General features: G+C 38.6%; 1 protein-coding gene across 15 annotated transcripts in view; it reads left to right on the top strand.

The window, feature by feature from the left end:
• Positions 1-122: 122 nt before the first annotated feature.
• Positions 123-15,332, top strand: part of PTPN13 (protein tyrosine phosphatase non-receptor type 13) — a 204,191-nt gene continuing 188,981 nt past the window's right edge. For 13 of the 15 annotated variants that reach the window (XM_046656429.1, XM_046656440.1, XM_046656437.1 and 10 more), the window contains exon 1: positions 5,552-5,591. In XM_046656429.1, the coding sequence (XP_046512385.1) occupies positions 5,567-5,591 (25 nt within the window). In that variant the 5' untranslated portion in view covers positions 5,552-5,566. Of the gene's footprint in view, positions 592-5,551; positions 5,592-15,332 lie in introns of those variants that run through there. The other 2 variants (XM_046656433.1, XM_046656432.1) reach the window with 2 other exon arrangements.

Here is a 15,332-nt window from a genome sequence, read left to right as displayed (position 1 = left end):
CCAATGAGGCCGCAGGGAGCGTAGGGTCGGAGATCTGCGATCCTCTCGGAGCCCGGGAAGGGTTGAGTGACAGGAGCGGGGGCGGGGCCGGCGCGGCCGCTCGAGGTGGGGCCGGGCTGGTGCGAGTCGCTCTGGCGGCCGCGGCGCGGCGAGGGTGACACGCCATGGTCTGGGCCCCTAGAGACCGTCGTGTTGGCGAGCCGCGCTCCCTGGCTTCCCGGTCCGCCTCAGCCTCCCGGGCAGCGCTCGGAGCCGGCTGCAGGGGCTGAGCCACCCCGCGCCACAGGGTCTTGGCGAAGCGGTCGGAGGCGCGCAGAGCCCAGGAGGGTGGAGAAGGTGCGCGAGCGCTCGGGGGTCAGGGGCTCGGCCGGCCGGGGTCGCCGCGGGAGGGGCGTTTCCAGGCGTGGAGGAGGAGGAGGAGATGCTGCTCCGCTTCTCCCCCTCCCGAGGCTACTTCTCCGGCTCCTTCGGCCCACGCCCGCAGCCGCTTGGGGAAGAAGAGGGGGTGGCTCTCGGCGGCCGCCCCGACGCCGCGTCCCCGCAGCCCTCGGCCCGCGCTCCTGCAGCAGGACCGCGTCTCCGGACGAGCGGGTAAGGACCGGCGCGGCCCGGGCCCGGCGCTGGAGGGGCCGCAGCGCAAAGCAGAGCACACCGCGCTCGCTCGCTTCCTCTTCTCTCTGCTTTTGCTCCAGCCCCGAAAACCAACTCTTCTGGAGGGAACTTTTCTTTGGTTTTCGTGGTAGGGTGTTTTTAATGTTCGAGTGAGGGTGGGGTGACCGGGCTAGAGAAGGATGAGATAAAGTTTAATTGTGAGTTAGGTAGATCCACCTCCTCCGCGAGGGAAAGCTGGATTCTTGGGAATGAAACCCCGGAGGGGAAGTAAGAGATTGTGGGATAAGATGGAGTGACATTGCCCCATCGTGCTAGTGCAGCTCTGCTCTGTGCGTGCTGAGGGAAGGGCTCCCGGAGTCTGTTTCTAATTTCTGTAAATGATTGTGGACATGGTGTGGTTAGAGGCCGCCCAGAAGAATGTGTATATGTAAGGGCTCGGAGGAGAGGGGGTGGGGTGGTGGGGAAGGGAGGCAGAAGGAGAGACGCTGTCTGATGCAAGCTCTTTTATTGCTTTTCTCCTCCGTGCTCTAGTTAACCGCCCCACCCCCGCCCCCCCCGAGCTCATTACAGGGTACTGTAGGAGAGAAAGCTGGAAAGCTAAAGTTGGGTAAAGTCAAGAAAGTTCTTAGGAAGTTTAATTTCCCTCTGCTGTGAATATAGTGGAAAAGGGGGAATGGGGAGAAATATCACCACTAAAATAGGTTTACAGCAATGCAGTTTCATTTACACATACACGATCGACTCCTCCACAAACTTCCAGCTAATCTCTTCGACCAGCCTTGTGTCATTTTCGTTTAATTGCATCTTTGAAACAACAAACGCGGTGACTTCATAGGGAGCTGCCTGGAGCTGAGTTTACCGCTCAGAAAATGGAGCAATCGGGTTTGTTTTCAAGGCGGAGATCTAAACAAAATGTAGGACACCTGATCTGTGGGTTGAGGGCATTGGTAACTAATTAGCAAGATTTAAAATTTTTATCTACAGAGTTTACTAAAGGATGGGGAAAAAAAATGAAAGTCTCTATTATGAAACGAGTCTTGGTATTTTCCCAAATTCTTGATGACTGGATTGGCAGGGTCAAAGTGAAAACTTGCTTGGTGCTATGATACGAATTATTTCTCATTTTAATATCATTAGGAGCATTTTTTATTAAGTTCATGCATATATTCAGTAAATTCATATAGGGGCAAATTGACTGCTTTATCATCCAATCCTAAATTTATTACGCTTTTTTCGTAACATTGTGTTCTAACTTTGTTCTAGGGGCTTTGTGGGAGTAGCTGTGGGGGAGAGGGTAGGATGGTAGCAGGAATTAAAAGTAGAAAAATATCTAGGGTTAGTTATTAAGAAAAGGAACTAATTTGTAGTGTCTTTCAGTTTTACAATTAGAGAATTAACGACTTCCTTTTCTGTGTTGTGGGTTTGTCTTCTGAATTTACATTTGTCCCACCAAAATTTTTACTTGCTTATTTTTTGGAGGGTGATTACCAGCATCCAAAAATATTTATAAATAGCTTTTCATGTCACAAGTAACACACACATACACAAACCATTAGAACCAGTGCTAATTAAAGGATAGCTTTGAATGCTATGACAGGAATCAAAAGTTGTAAAACTTAGATTATCTTTTCTGGAGGCGTGCCCCTTAAATGCAGGACGTGAATGTGAGAATTAGCTCGTCAGTTGTTGTGGGGTGGATGATAGGTGTCAATCTTTAAATGAATGGAATTTACGTATTTTTTATTATCAAGAAAAACAGGTCAAATCCTTGCTTTATTCCACTTTTAATAGGTTAACGATTGGCTGGGGGAGCAGTTTACTCAGTTGAGTAGTATCTGTTTTTCCATCTCATCTTACTGCCCAGCCCCAAACGCACTGGAGGAAAGACTACTGGGGATAAGCTACTGCTGCTGCTTCCTTTTTTTTGACAGAGTTTGTAATTTTTAAATAAATCACAAAACATGTTTTGTGGTATAGTTAAACTGGAATTAATACCGTTTGAAATGGAAAAGAAACACTACTATACTCCAAGCTCTGTCAACATTTCTTATTTTGGAATGTGCTTTGGGAGAAGTCTGTTATCAATTGGAAGTGTGAGTTGAAGGTATTCTCCTAGCCTGCCTCTGAGGTAACCAAGTGTGACCCATTTGAGTTAATGTAACTTTACAAGGTAGGGGCCTAGCGAAGGAGAAAAGATGTTGGGTCTCAGGACAGGAGGGTTAGTGCTGATGGGAAGGGTGACAATCTGTTGCTCTGGTTTCTCATTTTTTCTTGGAGAACCTTTCTCTCTAAATTTGAAAATTAAGATGAGTTGATCAACTCAGGAACTGGATTTTAAAAAGATAGCTTTTAATGAATAAATTGAAGTAAAAGTTGCATATTCACTGTCAATATGTCACATGAAAACTGGTCTGTAAACTGCTCTGGGAGGAAGGAGTTCCTGTGGCCCTGGGAGTCTAGGGAGCAGAATGAAAACATCTTTAAGACCCCTGTCTTATTATTCCTGTTTAGTGTCAGGCGCTGTGAATAAGCATCTGTCCTGTCCTGTCCGAAGAATGTGTGACTAGCTAATAACTTGTGAGGCAGTAGCAGACCAGTTGTTTAATTTAGGATTAAAAGGCAGCAACTCCTAAATGGTCTCCTTATAGAGGCTGGTATAGATTTGAACCATAGACCAACATGCTTTTCCCGGGATGTGCCATCAGGTGCTTAGGAAATACAGGAACAAGCATGCGTTTAAGTACCTCATTAAGTGCCTTTGCCTTGTCCTGTGTTCTACCACTGAATCCTGCTTTTTCTTTTTTGTTTGATTTCAGTGTGAAAATTTACTGAAACAAACTTCCTCAGAGAGAATCCTTCTGCTGAAGTATAGAGAGTGTGGATTTTATTTTATGACAAACATGTCCAAATCCTAGAGAACGTTTTAAAATTTACCTTCCACATCTGTAAATAATTTAATAATATCTACCTCCTAAGGTAATTTGAGGATGAAATTAAATAATATATGCAAAAGTGACAAGCGCAAGTTGACACTCAATGTTTAGTTTAGTTCCTTCCTTTTTAATCTCTTTTATGTAGCTAACATTCAGTAATAACGAAAACTGATAGTTGTCTACCCAAATCATTCCTGAATGTTGAGAACATGTAACTCATATTTAGCCCTCAGCAGTTTCAGGATGAATCTGTGTTGTCGAAGGCCCTCTTTGCCTACCAGCAAAGAAATGTCTTGGGTTGCATTCTGCAGTGATGCTTAATAAACAGTTTCTTATTTTCTTTCTAGTTCATTGGTACTCAACCCTGGCTGCACGTTAGAATCACCTGGGTAGCTTTAAAAAATCTTTATACGCAGACTCAGACCAGACCAATTAAAGCAGAATCTTTGGGGGTGAGACTCAGGCATCCATATTTTTGGAAGCTCCCTAAGATATTACAACATGGAGCCAACTTATGAACCAGTATTCTAGTCCTCTCTAGTTGGTGAGTATGGAAAATTTGATTCCCACAAATGCAGCAACATTTTTATGTTAGTCCTTTCCTCTATATAAATTACAAGAATTAAAAAAAAAGCCTGTGTCTCAGAGGCATCTGTGTATATGCCTGTCTACAGGACTTTTTACTATTTGAATCAGAACTTAAGGTACAAATATTTCCCTAGTTCCTTAAAGCTGCACTGTCCAGTGTAGTAGTCCCAGCCACATGTGGCACATTTTAAATTAATGTAATTAGGTACAATTTAAAATTCAGTTCCTCATTCCCACTAGCCATATTTAACTGCTCAGTAGCCACTTGTGGCTAGTAGCTATTGTATTGGATAGCTGAGATATGGAACATTTCTGTCATCACAGAAAGTTCTGTATTACCTAGAGGTTTTGAAATTTGTATTCCAATTTCTCATCGTCTGAAATGGAATATTATGTATATGTATAGTCATTTCTTTCAGATATATAATTTTAAATATATATATTATTTTTGAGTAATAATGGTTTAAGTGAGGAGAAATACCACATTTTCGTATTTTATATTACCATTCTTCAATCTGTTGTACCTAGTGGTAAAGTTTTCCTTTTCAAAGTTAACTGAGGAGGAATTTTAGTGTCCTTGTATTTATTATTTATATCAGTATGCTCTGAATCTAACCAACGGCTTAATTGCCCTTGTGTACTACAACGGTTTCAGGTCTGGAACTAGAGAAAGTCACCATTTCAACTCGAGTGTTGGGGTTTGGTTCAAGGTATTCCTGTCTGGTGAAGGTTTTTTTTCTTTTACATATGGAGACTCTTAATTGTCCTATATGATTGAATTTTCCAACAGAAAACCATCTTATTAATTTTAACATGAATATACAGATACATGAGAGACTTTATTTTTTTCCCTATAGGGGAGTCAACTCCTTCAAGAAAAATAAGGTTCATAAACAATTTGAGATGGTTGGAAGCTAACATTATGTCATGAATTTTAATGGTGTTTGCCACTTGTTAACTTCTGATACACAGCTTAGAAGAAACTGCATCCTGAGTTCATCTCACCTGCACCTTCTCCTTAACACACCTAAAAGAATAAAAGTTTTCTTTATTGGTTTAGTGTGTTCTGAGTAGAATGGAAACGTATTATTTTCATTTAGGAATATTTTTTTTTTTTTCCTTATTGGTAGATGGTACGTTTCCTTCTTTTTTTAGCCATCCATGGTGGTCTGGTGGTTAAGATTTGGCGCTGCCGTGGCCCCAGTTCATTTCCTGGTCAGGGACCCACACCCCTTGTCTGTTGGTTATCTTACTGTAGCATCTGCATGTTGCTGTGATGCTGAAAGCCATGCCACCGGGATTTCAAATACCAGTAGCGTCCCCCATGATGGAGAGGTTTCAGTGGAGCTTCCAGACTAGATCGACTAAGAAGGAGGATCTGGCCACCCACTTTTGAAAAAATTGGCCATGAAAGCCTTAGGAATAGCTGGAGCATGATGTCAGATAAAGCGCTGGAAGGTGAGAGGATGGTGCAAAAAACCTGGGCAGGGTTCTGCTCTGCTGCACACTCGATTGCTAGGAATCGGAATCGAGTCCACAGCACAAACAGCAAACATTTCTGTTTATATAAGTTACATAAACGCATGCTTTTTATCTACATTGAGAGTTATTTGTTGAAAGGATGCCTGAGGGAATGCTTTGTATACAATATCATTTTCATGTTTTCATGCTTTTTCCACTTAATTCTAATTTAGTCTCTGGGACGAAAATCAAACAATCTTGTTGAATAATTTAAATTAAGGTTAGAACGATTATGTAACCTGAAAATGTGGTAAATATATTCAAAGATGGTCAGGTTTATTTTTTTGGAAGAAAGATACAGCCTGGGAATTTTTTAAAATAAGAGAACACTTTTAAGAAATTTAGTTTCTCTTACATACTGCTTGAGTATTACTTAAGCAATTTTTCTATGAAAGTGTAATTTTTAAAATAAACATTTAAACTATTAAAGGATGATTAATTTGTTTTATTTTATTTTGGTGAGGAAGTTTGGCCCTCAGCTAAATCTGTTGCCAATCTTCCTCTTTTTTTTTTTTTCTCTCCCCAAAACCCCAGTACAGAGATAGTTGTATCTCCTAGTTGTTAAGTCCTTCTAGTTCTTCTCTGTGGGATGCCGCCACAGCATGGCTTGATGAGCGGTGTGTAGGTCTGCACCCACAATCCAAACCGGGGAACCCTGGGCCACTGAAGCAGAGCACGTGAACTTAACCACTACACCACCGACCAGGCTTCTGATTAATTCTTTTAGGTCTTAGTGTAGTAAAATATCTCTTCTAGAAAATACAATGTAATTCACTTTATGAAATGATTCAGATGTAACGTATGTAACATATCTCAATTTTCGAAGTACTTTATGAAAATTTACCAAAGCTAAAATGTATCCTTATAACTGTACTTCATGAAAGCTGGAATGGGTATTTTGTTAAAAAAAAATTTTTAAACCTGATAATTAAAAAAATATATATATATAATGATACAGTGGAAACCTTGGTTCAGGAATGTTCAATTATCAAATCTAAACTAGATAAAACTGTACTGCACATATGTAACATTCAGTTGAGTCCAATCAGAACCTTGAAATTCTGACACTACTTTGAGGTATATAGAAATGAATAGCAAATAGGATACGTGTTATTACATAGTATCTGGCAATACTGTTACTTCAGTTATGATTCAAGTCAACGTATCCTCCAATGTTCTTACTTATATAATTTGTACAGTTACAATGAAAAATCTAGATTATATTATTCTCCATTATTAAAATTTAATGAAAATTTCCTTCAATTTTTTTTTCTTTTCTTTATTGAGGTAACATTGGTTTATGACATGATGTAAATTTCAGGTCTACATCATTATATTTCAGTTTCTGTGTAGATTACATCATGTTTACCACCCAATTACCATCCATCACTGTACACATGTGCCCTATCACCCCTTTTGCCCTCCTACCTCCCCCCTTCCCCTCCGGTGACCACCTGTCTAATCTCTGTATGTATGTGTTTGTTGTTTTTTTACCTTCTACTTATGAGTGAAATCATACGGTATTTGACTTTTCTCTGACTTACTTCACTTAGCATAATACCCTCAGGGTCCATCCATGTTGTCACAAATGATGGGGTTTCATCTTTTTCATGGCCAAGTAGTATTCCATTGGGTATGTATTCCATATCTTTACTTGTTCATCCATTGATGGGTGCTTAGGTTGTTTCTGAGTCTTGGCTATTGTGAATAATGCTGCAATGAACATAGGGGTGCAAATATCTTTACATGTTCCTGTTTTTGTGTTCTTTGGATAAATACCCAGAGGTGGAATAGCTGGATCATATGGTAGTTCTAATCTTAATTCTTAAAGGAATCTCCGTGCTGTTTTCCATAGTGCTTGCACCAGATTATATTCCCACCAACAGTGTATGAGGGTTCCCTTTTCTCCACATCCTTCCCAACACTTGTTATCTCTTGTTAATTAAAGCGATTCTGACAGGTGTGAGGTGATATCTCATTGAAGTTTTGATTGCATTTCCCTAATAATTAGTGATGTTACTCATCTTTTCATGTGCCTGTTGGCCGTCTGTATATCTTCTTGGGAAAAATATGTGTTCAGATCCTTTCCCCATTTTTTAATTGGGTTGTTTGTTTTTTTGTTGTTGTATGAATTCTTTATATATTTTGAGTATTAATCCCTTATAAGATATATGATTTGCAAATATTTCTCCCACTTCTTGGGTTGTCTGTTCATTTTGTTGACGGTTTCCTTTGCTGTGCAGAAGCTTTGTAGTTTGATATGGTCCCATTTGTTTATTTTTTCTTTTGTTTCCCTTGCCTGGCCAGGCATGGTATTCAGAGATACTGCTAAGGCTGATGTCGAAGAGCATACTGCTTAGGTTTTCTTCTAGATGTTTTATGGTTTCAGGTCTTATATTCAAGTCTTTAATTCATTTTGAGTTAATTCTTGTGTATGGTGTAAAATTATGGTCTATTTTCATTCTTTTGCATGTGACCATTCAGTTTTCCCGATCCTATTGATTGAAGACACTTTCCTTTCTCTATTGTATGTTCTTGGCTCCCTTGTCAAAAATTAGCTGTCCATTAGATGTGTCGGTTTGTTTATAGCTCTTGATCCTGTTCCGCTGATGTGTGTGTCTGTTTTTGTGCCAGGACCATGCTGTTTTGGATACTATAGCTTTGTAGTATATTTTGAAATCTGGCAGTGTGATACGTCCAGCTTTGTTCTTTTTTCTCAGGCTTCCTTTGGCTATTCAGGGTCTTTCGTTGTTTCATATAAATTTCTGAATTCTTTTTTCTATTTCTGTGAAAAGTATTTTTGGGACTTTGATAGAGATTGCATTGAATCTGTAGATTGCTTTAGGAAATACAGACATTTTAAGTATGTTAATTCTTCCAATCAAGAGCATGGAATATCTTTCCATTTCTTTGTGTCATCTTTGATTTCTTTCAACAATGTTATAGTTTTCAGTTTAGTGGTATTTCACTTCTTTGGTTAAATTTATTCATAGGTGTTTTATTCTTTCTTCTTCAGTTTTTCATTTTTTTGAGGAAGATTAGCCCTGAGCTAACATTTGCCACCAATCCTCCTCTTTTTGCTTGAGGAGGATTGTCCCTGAGCTAAACTGTGTCCATTTTCCTCTCTTTTATATGTGGGACGCCGCTGCAGCATGGCTTGACAAGTGGTGCATAGGTCTACGCCCAGGATGTGAACCTGTGAACCCCGGGGCACCGAAACGGACTGTGCAAACTTAACAACTAAGCCACCGGGCCAGCCCCTCTCCTTCAGTTTTTAAATAAAAGATTATTTTAACGTGGCCACATAGTATATCACACTCACTGTGTAACTGAAGACCAAACTGAGCTATGTTTTTAAAATAAGGTTTCAACTGAATCTTTCTCAGTGATTATGTTAGTACATCAAGACAACTTCTAACTTCAAAGGAATTTCAAGACTGTTTTGAGATACTAAGATTTAATTCGAAAATGGGTAATGCTATTCTTCCACCTAAGGGGATACTCAAGAATTACTCTTCGTGAGCCAAGCTAGTTTTCTAGTAGCAGTAATGATGAACCTGGACGGATCTAACCACATTCTGATGCCCAGCTCCTTTGTAATTGTTCCTTATTCAGTACATGTACATTGAATTCCCGTTCTCTGCCAGGCACTCTACTAGGCACTGATGATACACAGATAAGACGCATTTCTAAGACAGCGGATAAGTGCAATAGTCTGTGGCCACATGGCTTTAATCATCTGAGTTCATGCCTAGGAAATCGATTGATTGACAGGCTATATTGACACACAGCAGCTGTGAAGATAAAATTAAATAACATGTAACATTGCCTGGTAAAACTTTACAAACACGTGGATACCTGTCTGAATGTGTGTGAATTGTTCACAGATGCAGCTGTGCATGGTGTTAACACTCCTGTTGGGTTTGGAGAGGCAGTAGAGCGTGGCCTTTAGAGCATAGACTCTGGAGCCAGGCTGCCTGGGTTTTGAGTTCTGACTTTATGCTTTACTAGCTCTATGACCTTGTGCCAGTTTCTTAACCGTGCTGCCCTTTGGTTTCCTTATCTGCAAAATAAGAATGATAACCAGGCCTCTTTTAAGGGATTGTTATAAGGACTAAATGAGTCAATACGTGTAAAGCACTTAGAGCAGTGCCCAGTGCGTGCTAAGTATTCAATAAATATTAGCTGTTATTATTTTTGGTATGCTTAGATTTGATTTATAACAGATTTTTTTTAACACTAGGTAAAGGTAATATATGAACTTAAATATAGTTTTTTTGTTTCAAAGTTTATGGCCCTACTTTGTTCCTTGGGCTACATGTTTCTTCTACTTATTGCTTGGGCTCGTTGATAAATTAATGTGTGCTGGATTTTGACACACTTAATGGAACTTTTAAAAATAAACGTCGTCCTCTCCAAACTACTCATTTTTAGAACACTGCATCTCCTGTTTTGGACTACTTTTAGAGCATATGGCCTGTGGTTTTGAGTATCTTTGTGAGTGGCACATCTCTTCTTGGAGAGTGGGTTTGATTCAATTAAATCATTATTTGTGTTTTAGAAAGGTGAGTAGTTAAGGAATATATTTTGAATTAACATGAAAAATGATTATAAAGTAAAAGGAGTGATTTTTTAAATAATGCTCTAAGCATAATTAGAAAAGAGGGTCTCAGAACTGTTTTTGATAACATATTCGTGAACAAGGGTCTGTATCCCCTCCAAGTGACTATTTTGAAAGGGAGCACTCTCAGATGTATAAATTCTAGTGTATATAAATGTACATATTCACAGTCTCACAAACACGGAGTTATTACTTAATGTTTGTGAGCCTTTTGTTGTTATACTCCCGGGAGTAAGTTTTGTGAAGCGTAACTAAAATTCTTCAGAAAGTATTTGTGGGCACATTTCGGAACTGAAATTGTGCACACTTTTAGAACCTGTGATATACTAACACGTTATGAATCTCCAAGATATCATATATATCATTTTTTATTTATTTGACAATTTAACCGCAGAATTCATAGTACATCTCTTAGCATCTCTTGTAATAGTAGCACTGATTTGGAGAATGCTGCTTGAGATATTTTTTGTGCTTGCACTACCCACGACCACTGCAATGAATTATTTGTTCTGTTTCTTCCAGTCAGAAATTGTATTGGGTTGCTAGTACAAGAGACCTAGCATAACATGGCCTAAAGAAGGTTTTTTATCTTTAATGTATCATTAAGTTCAGGCATAATACTCCAGAGCTGATATGGCAGTTTCCAGACATGACAGTGAACCCAGACATCTTTTATTTTTCTTCTCCACCTCCTTAGTACATGGCTTTTATCTTCAAGATGGCCTCATGGTCACAGAATGGCTGCCAGCATTCCATTGATAATGTCTTTCCTGGTAGACATAGAAGAAATGAGGAAAATGGCTAAAAGGGTATGCCTTCCAGCTGAGTCAGATCCTTTTAAATAATTTTCTCAAAAGCCTTACCTAGTGACTTCTGTTTGTATTGGTCTCTCCTACTTGCAAGGGAAGCTGGGAATTGAGTTTTTTTGCTGGGCACTGGCTGTCCCAAAACTAATTGAAGTGAGTAGATTTTGGGGATCCAATCATTATTCTCTCCAGAGTTTCTAACATCTGATCTCCATTTATTTCCAGTTCAGTACAATTTGGTTATAGTATGCATAGGTAAATTATAGACCATATGCTAGGTTTTTGGGGAGATGGGGTAGGGGGCTTGGTTTTATTGACTTACCACTTGATATCTAACATGTAACTTAGGCTTATTAAAGTGCTTTGACCTAGAGGGTATTTAAGAAACTGGATTTACTCTCTGTGCAGGCTTCTTCACAACCATTAAGATTATCTGGTACTTTTATACTTTGCCTTGTTTAATACTTAATTCTTTGTTATAAAATTGTCTCATTCATATAATTTAAAAATTCAGTATTTGACCTATCATTGAAATATTAAATTGTTATTGTTAATCTTTAACAAGACAAAATTAATATCTTTATATCTTTTAGCTTTGGTGAAAACTAACTCTAGGTGGTGTCATGTTTATTCACATTCAAACATAAAGTAGGAAGCATAATATGGGAGAAAGAGCACAGATTTTGAGTTTATCTGATAGTCCTTGGTTTGTGTTTTAGCTCTTTTACTAATTAGAGTCATTTTCGATAAATAATTTAATCTCCGTGTCTGGTCTGTAAAATGGAAATAATAACAACTACCTCATAGGGTTTTGTGAGCTTTATTCCTGGGTCATTATACATATGAAATGACAGAGACAGCCCACTGATTCAGTGTACAAGACTTCTTTACCTTTTGCTTTCCTCTTCAGCTGTATGTATTGGGGGAAGTAGCAACCTAAGAAATAAGGTTAATAATACTGAGGCAAAAGTTTGGTTTATCCCCTTCTCACCCAGATTTCAGCCTCTCTTATGTACGTTGTTTTCATTAGGTCCCCGACTGTGCTTTGGTTTTCAGGTTGTTTTATACGGAAAATCTTTAGATGTGGTAGCTACATATAGGCCACGTTAAGATGGTTGACACTTGAAAGGAAACAAGATGGGCAAATATGCCAGGTCCCCTTGAATATGTGAAAAATACAGAAATTAGTAGGAAAAAAATACCCACAGAATTGTTTGACTATAGTTAAAGTAGCAACAATTAGAAATATTTTACAAGTAGTATAAATTTATTTTTGTTTTGAATGTCTTTTGTTTCTTATCTAAACTAACTCTACAGCTGTAAAGTATTTGACTGCTCTGTGTTTAGAATTGTTTTCTGTATTTTGAGAAATACTGAAAAATAAAAGGAAAATGATTCCTACTAAAAAACTTAAAATCTAGATTAAAAAAAAACACAGATAGGAAAGTATGAAATCATAATATATTACAAAACATTGAATAAGTGCAATGAAAGTTTTAAGGAAGAAGGCGTGGCTTGATTTAGTCAGAGGATTCACCTGGGGGTGGAGCCCGAGCTGCCTTGAAGACATGATTAGATGTCTGGGAGCGAGCATAGTGTATCACAGAGCAGAAAGATAGGACGAGTGAATGAATTCGGGAGAGAGGACGTGTTTAAAAAGTGCTGAAGATGGCGTGTGAAGGTGAGGAAAATAGGGGGACAGAGAAGGAAGTATCTAAAGAGTCAATGAACTAGGAAAGGGTGATGTGAGAATGCATTAGGAGAGCCTGTCAAGGAGTATGTGACCAAGAGTGCCAGATGCCACAGGGAGCCAGAGAAAGATGACTAAAGAATTAGAAGAAGAATGGTATGACTGGTTGAATATTCTTACCTTCAAAAGAACCATTTCACTGACAAGGAGGGGAATAGGAAGGAAATTGAAATTGAGGATGATATTTGGGGGTAAAATAGATGAGATTTGCATGATCTAGGAGATTTCATAGATCAGGAAAAAAATTCTTTATAAGACTGAAGATGATAGAAGAACAGATTCTATGTGGTTAAGAAACTTAAAATGCCAGAAGGAGTGAAAAAGAATAATCTCCTTTTATGAGGCTCTGTCAGGATGGGAAGGAATGAGCCCCAGGGAGAGCTGTTGGCTTTAGTCGTGAGGAGAGCAGCTCTTCTCTGTAAGATTGCAGGGAAGGCCACAAAGATGGAGGTGGGCCTGTTGATGAATAGAAATGAAAATAAGGTTCTGTAAGAGAATTTACACTTAATGCCATCAAAGGAGGCAAGTCTGTCTGCTTTTAAGTATGATTTGAGTAGTGGAGAAGAGTTAGAAGTTTGAGGAGAGAGATGAAGGTTAGAAATCATCACTGTTGGGAGTGTAGTGGGAGATTGATAAAGAATTTATAGACCGTATCATTTTGAAGTTGAATAATTTGAACAGTGATGGCCTAAAGCCGTATTTGCAGCAAATGAAGAGTAAAGTGGAGGGATTATTGCAATCTCTGACGATGAGCAGAACATGAGGCCTGGAGTGATAAGGAAACCTCACTTATGCCAGGAGGAGTGGGTGAAATGGACAGCGATTTTACTTAGCACTTTCTGAATTTGCTCAGTAAGCCAACGATTGATTGAATCAAAGATATTTATCATTTGATGCTATCTGCCACTTTGTTAGAATAAACTGACAAGGGATCTTGACTCTAAGTGAAGTGTTTGTGATGTTTGTTCAACTGAAATGCTATGTGGTTTAGTTACGGCCTGGTTCACTTTATCTGGGGTTGGGGATTGTATTTAAAATGAGCCGTCTAGACTAGAAATTCAGAAGTGTTTAAATAGAAATTTCGACCTGTTTAATATTCTGCTATCATCGTTGGGTATTTTATTTGCCACTAGTGTGACTTTACTGTCAGCCTTTATACTTATTTATTATGATGATAGTTATCACTAGGATTCAAAATTTAAAATTAATTGGGAATGTTTTCTGCAAATTCTTTTGGCTACAAAAGAATTTTTTTCCCTCTTCCTAGACGTTAACATTATACTTGGCAGATATCAGTTCCTAAAAAGTTTTCAAATGTCGCTTTACCAGGTGTGATCTAAGAAGTACAATTCAAAAATGTATTTAGTATTTTACCACCTCAGGGCTTGGTTTATTTTTTAATTCCTGAAACAGAGTATTACAAAACTTCTGGGCTGTCTACAAATACTTGGTTGATTGCCTTAAGTCACCTCGTTGATTGTTAAGTAACAGCAGAAATTCAGTGTAGGCTTCTAAAAACAGTGTCCAGGCTGGCCAAATCATCTAAAGGATTAATTGTCATTGCTGTGATAATGGTTGGCTGGTGCATTTTCCTTTTCTGCTGCTCTTTGTATTACCAAATATTTCTAAGCAACAAAAATCTAGCGGAAATAATATCACTCTAGCTTATGAATTACTCCTAGTTCACTTAGTATGCTATTAAATATATTGGACCTCTTACTCATGTGAAAAAGACTTAAGAATTTCTTATTCTCTCTGAAGAAAAACAGTTTCAATGGTATATGCTGTAAACAGCAAAATTCATGTTTATGATTCCTTTAAAACTATTATTGAATCTTTTAAAAATTATTTAAATCCTCTTTTACAACCTTAATGAGGGACATTATAAAGATTTTCATATCCCTATCTATATTTTGACAGTTAGCTTTTTAGACTGAACAATATTTTAAAAACTACGATGTAGCAGTTTGTAAACATACATCTGTACCATCATAATCTGTAAATTAAGCCAATTAATGCATACACAAATTACCCAGATAAATGCTTATGTCTTTCAGACCACCTAAATGAACGCTGAAAATAGTTACAATAAGTAACTATTTGTGAATTTACTATGTGCTAGGCATTATTTGAAAAATTTGACACATTATCTATCTTTACAACAATCCCATGAGATAAGTGCTGTTATTCTTATTGTGCAGATGAAAAGACTGAGCCTGAGAGAGGCTTAATAAGGTGCCTCCGGTCCCACGGCTGGTTGTGGTGGAGCAGGGATTTTGAAGCCAGGTCTCTGACTCCAGAGTCAGTTCCCTTAACCCTAACTTCTCATCTGAAGAGTATCTTTTAAAATGAGCGGTTCCGAGGAGGGGCAAAAAGTTACCTTAATTTACATAGGAGATGTGAAAGAGAACTCCACAATCTATATTGACATCTAAATTTATGAAACTGTTCCTGAGCTTTTAAACAATTGTTCTTGCGGTGGTGGTATATGTTTCCGTCAG

Source organism: Equus quagga, chromosome 3 (genome assembly GCF_021613505.1).
Source record: "Equus quagga isolate Etosha38 chromosome 3, UCLA_HA_Equagga_1.0, whole genome shotgun sequence".
In the NCBI taxonomy this organism is placed as follows: domain Eukaryota; kingdom Metazoa; phylum Chordata; class Mammalia; order Perissodactyla; family Equidae; genus Equus; species Equus quagga.
Note: the sequence above shows the minus strand (reverse complement) of the source record. Positions and strands in the feature narration are given on the sequence as shown.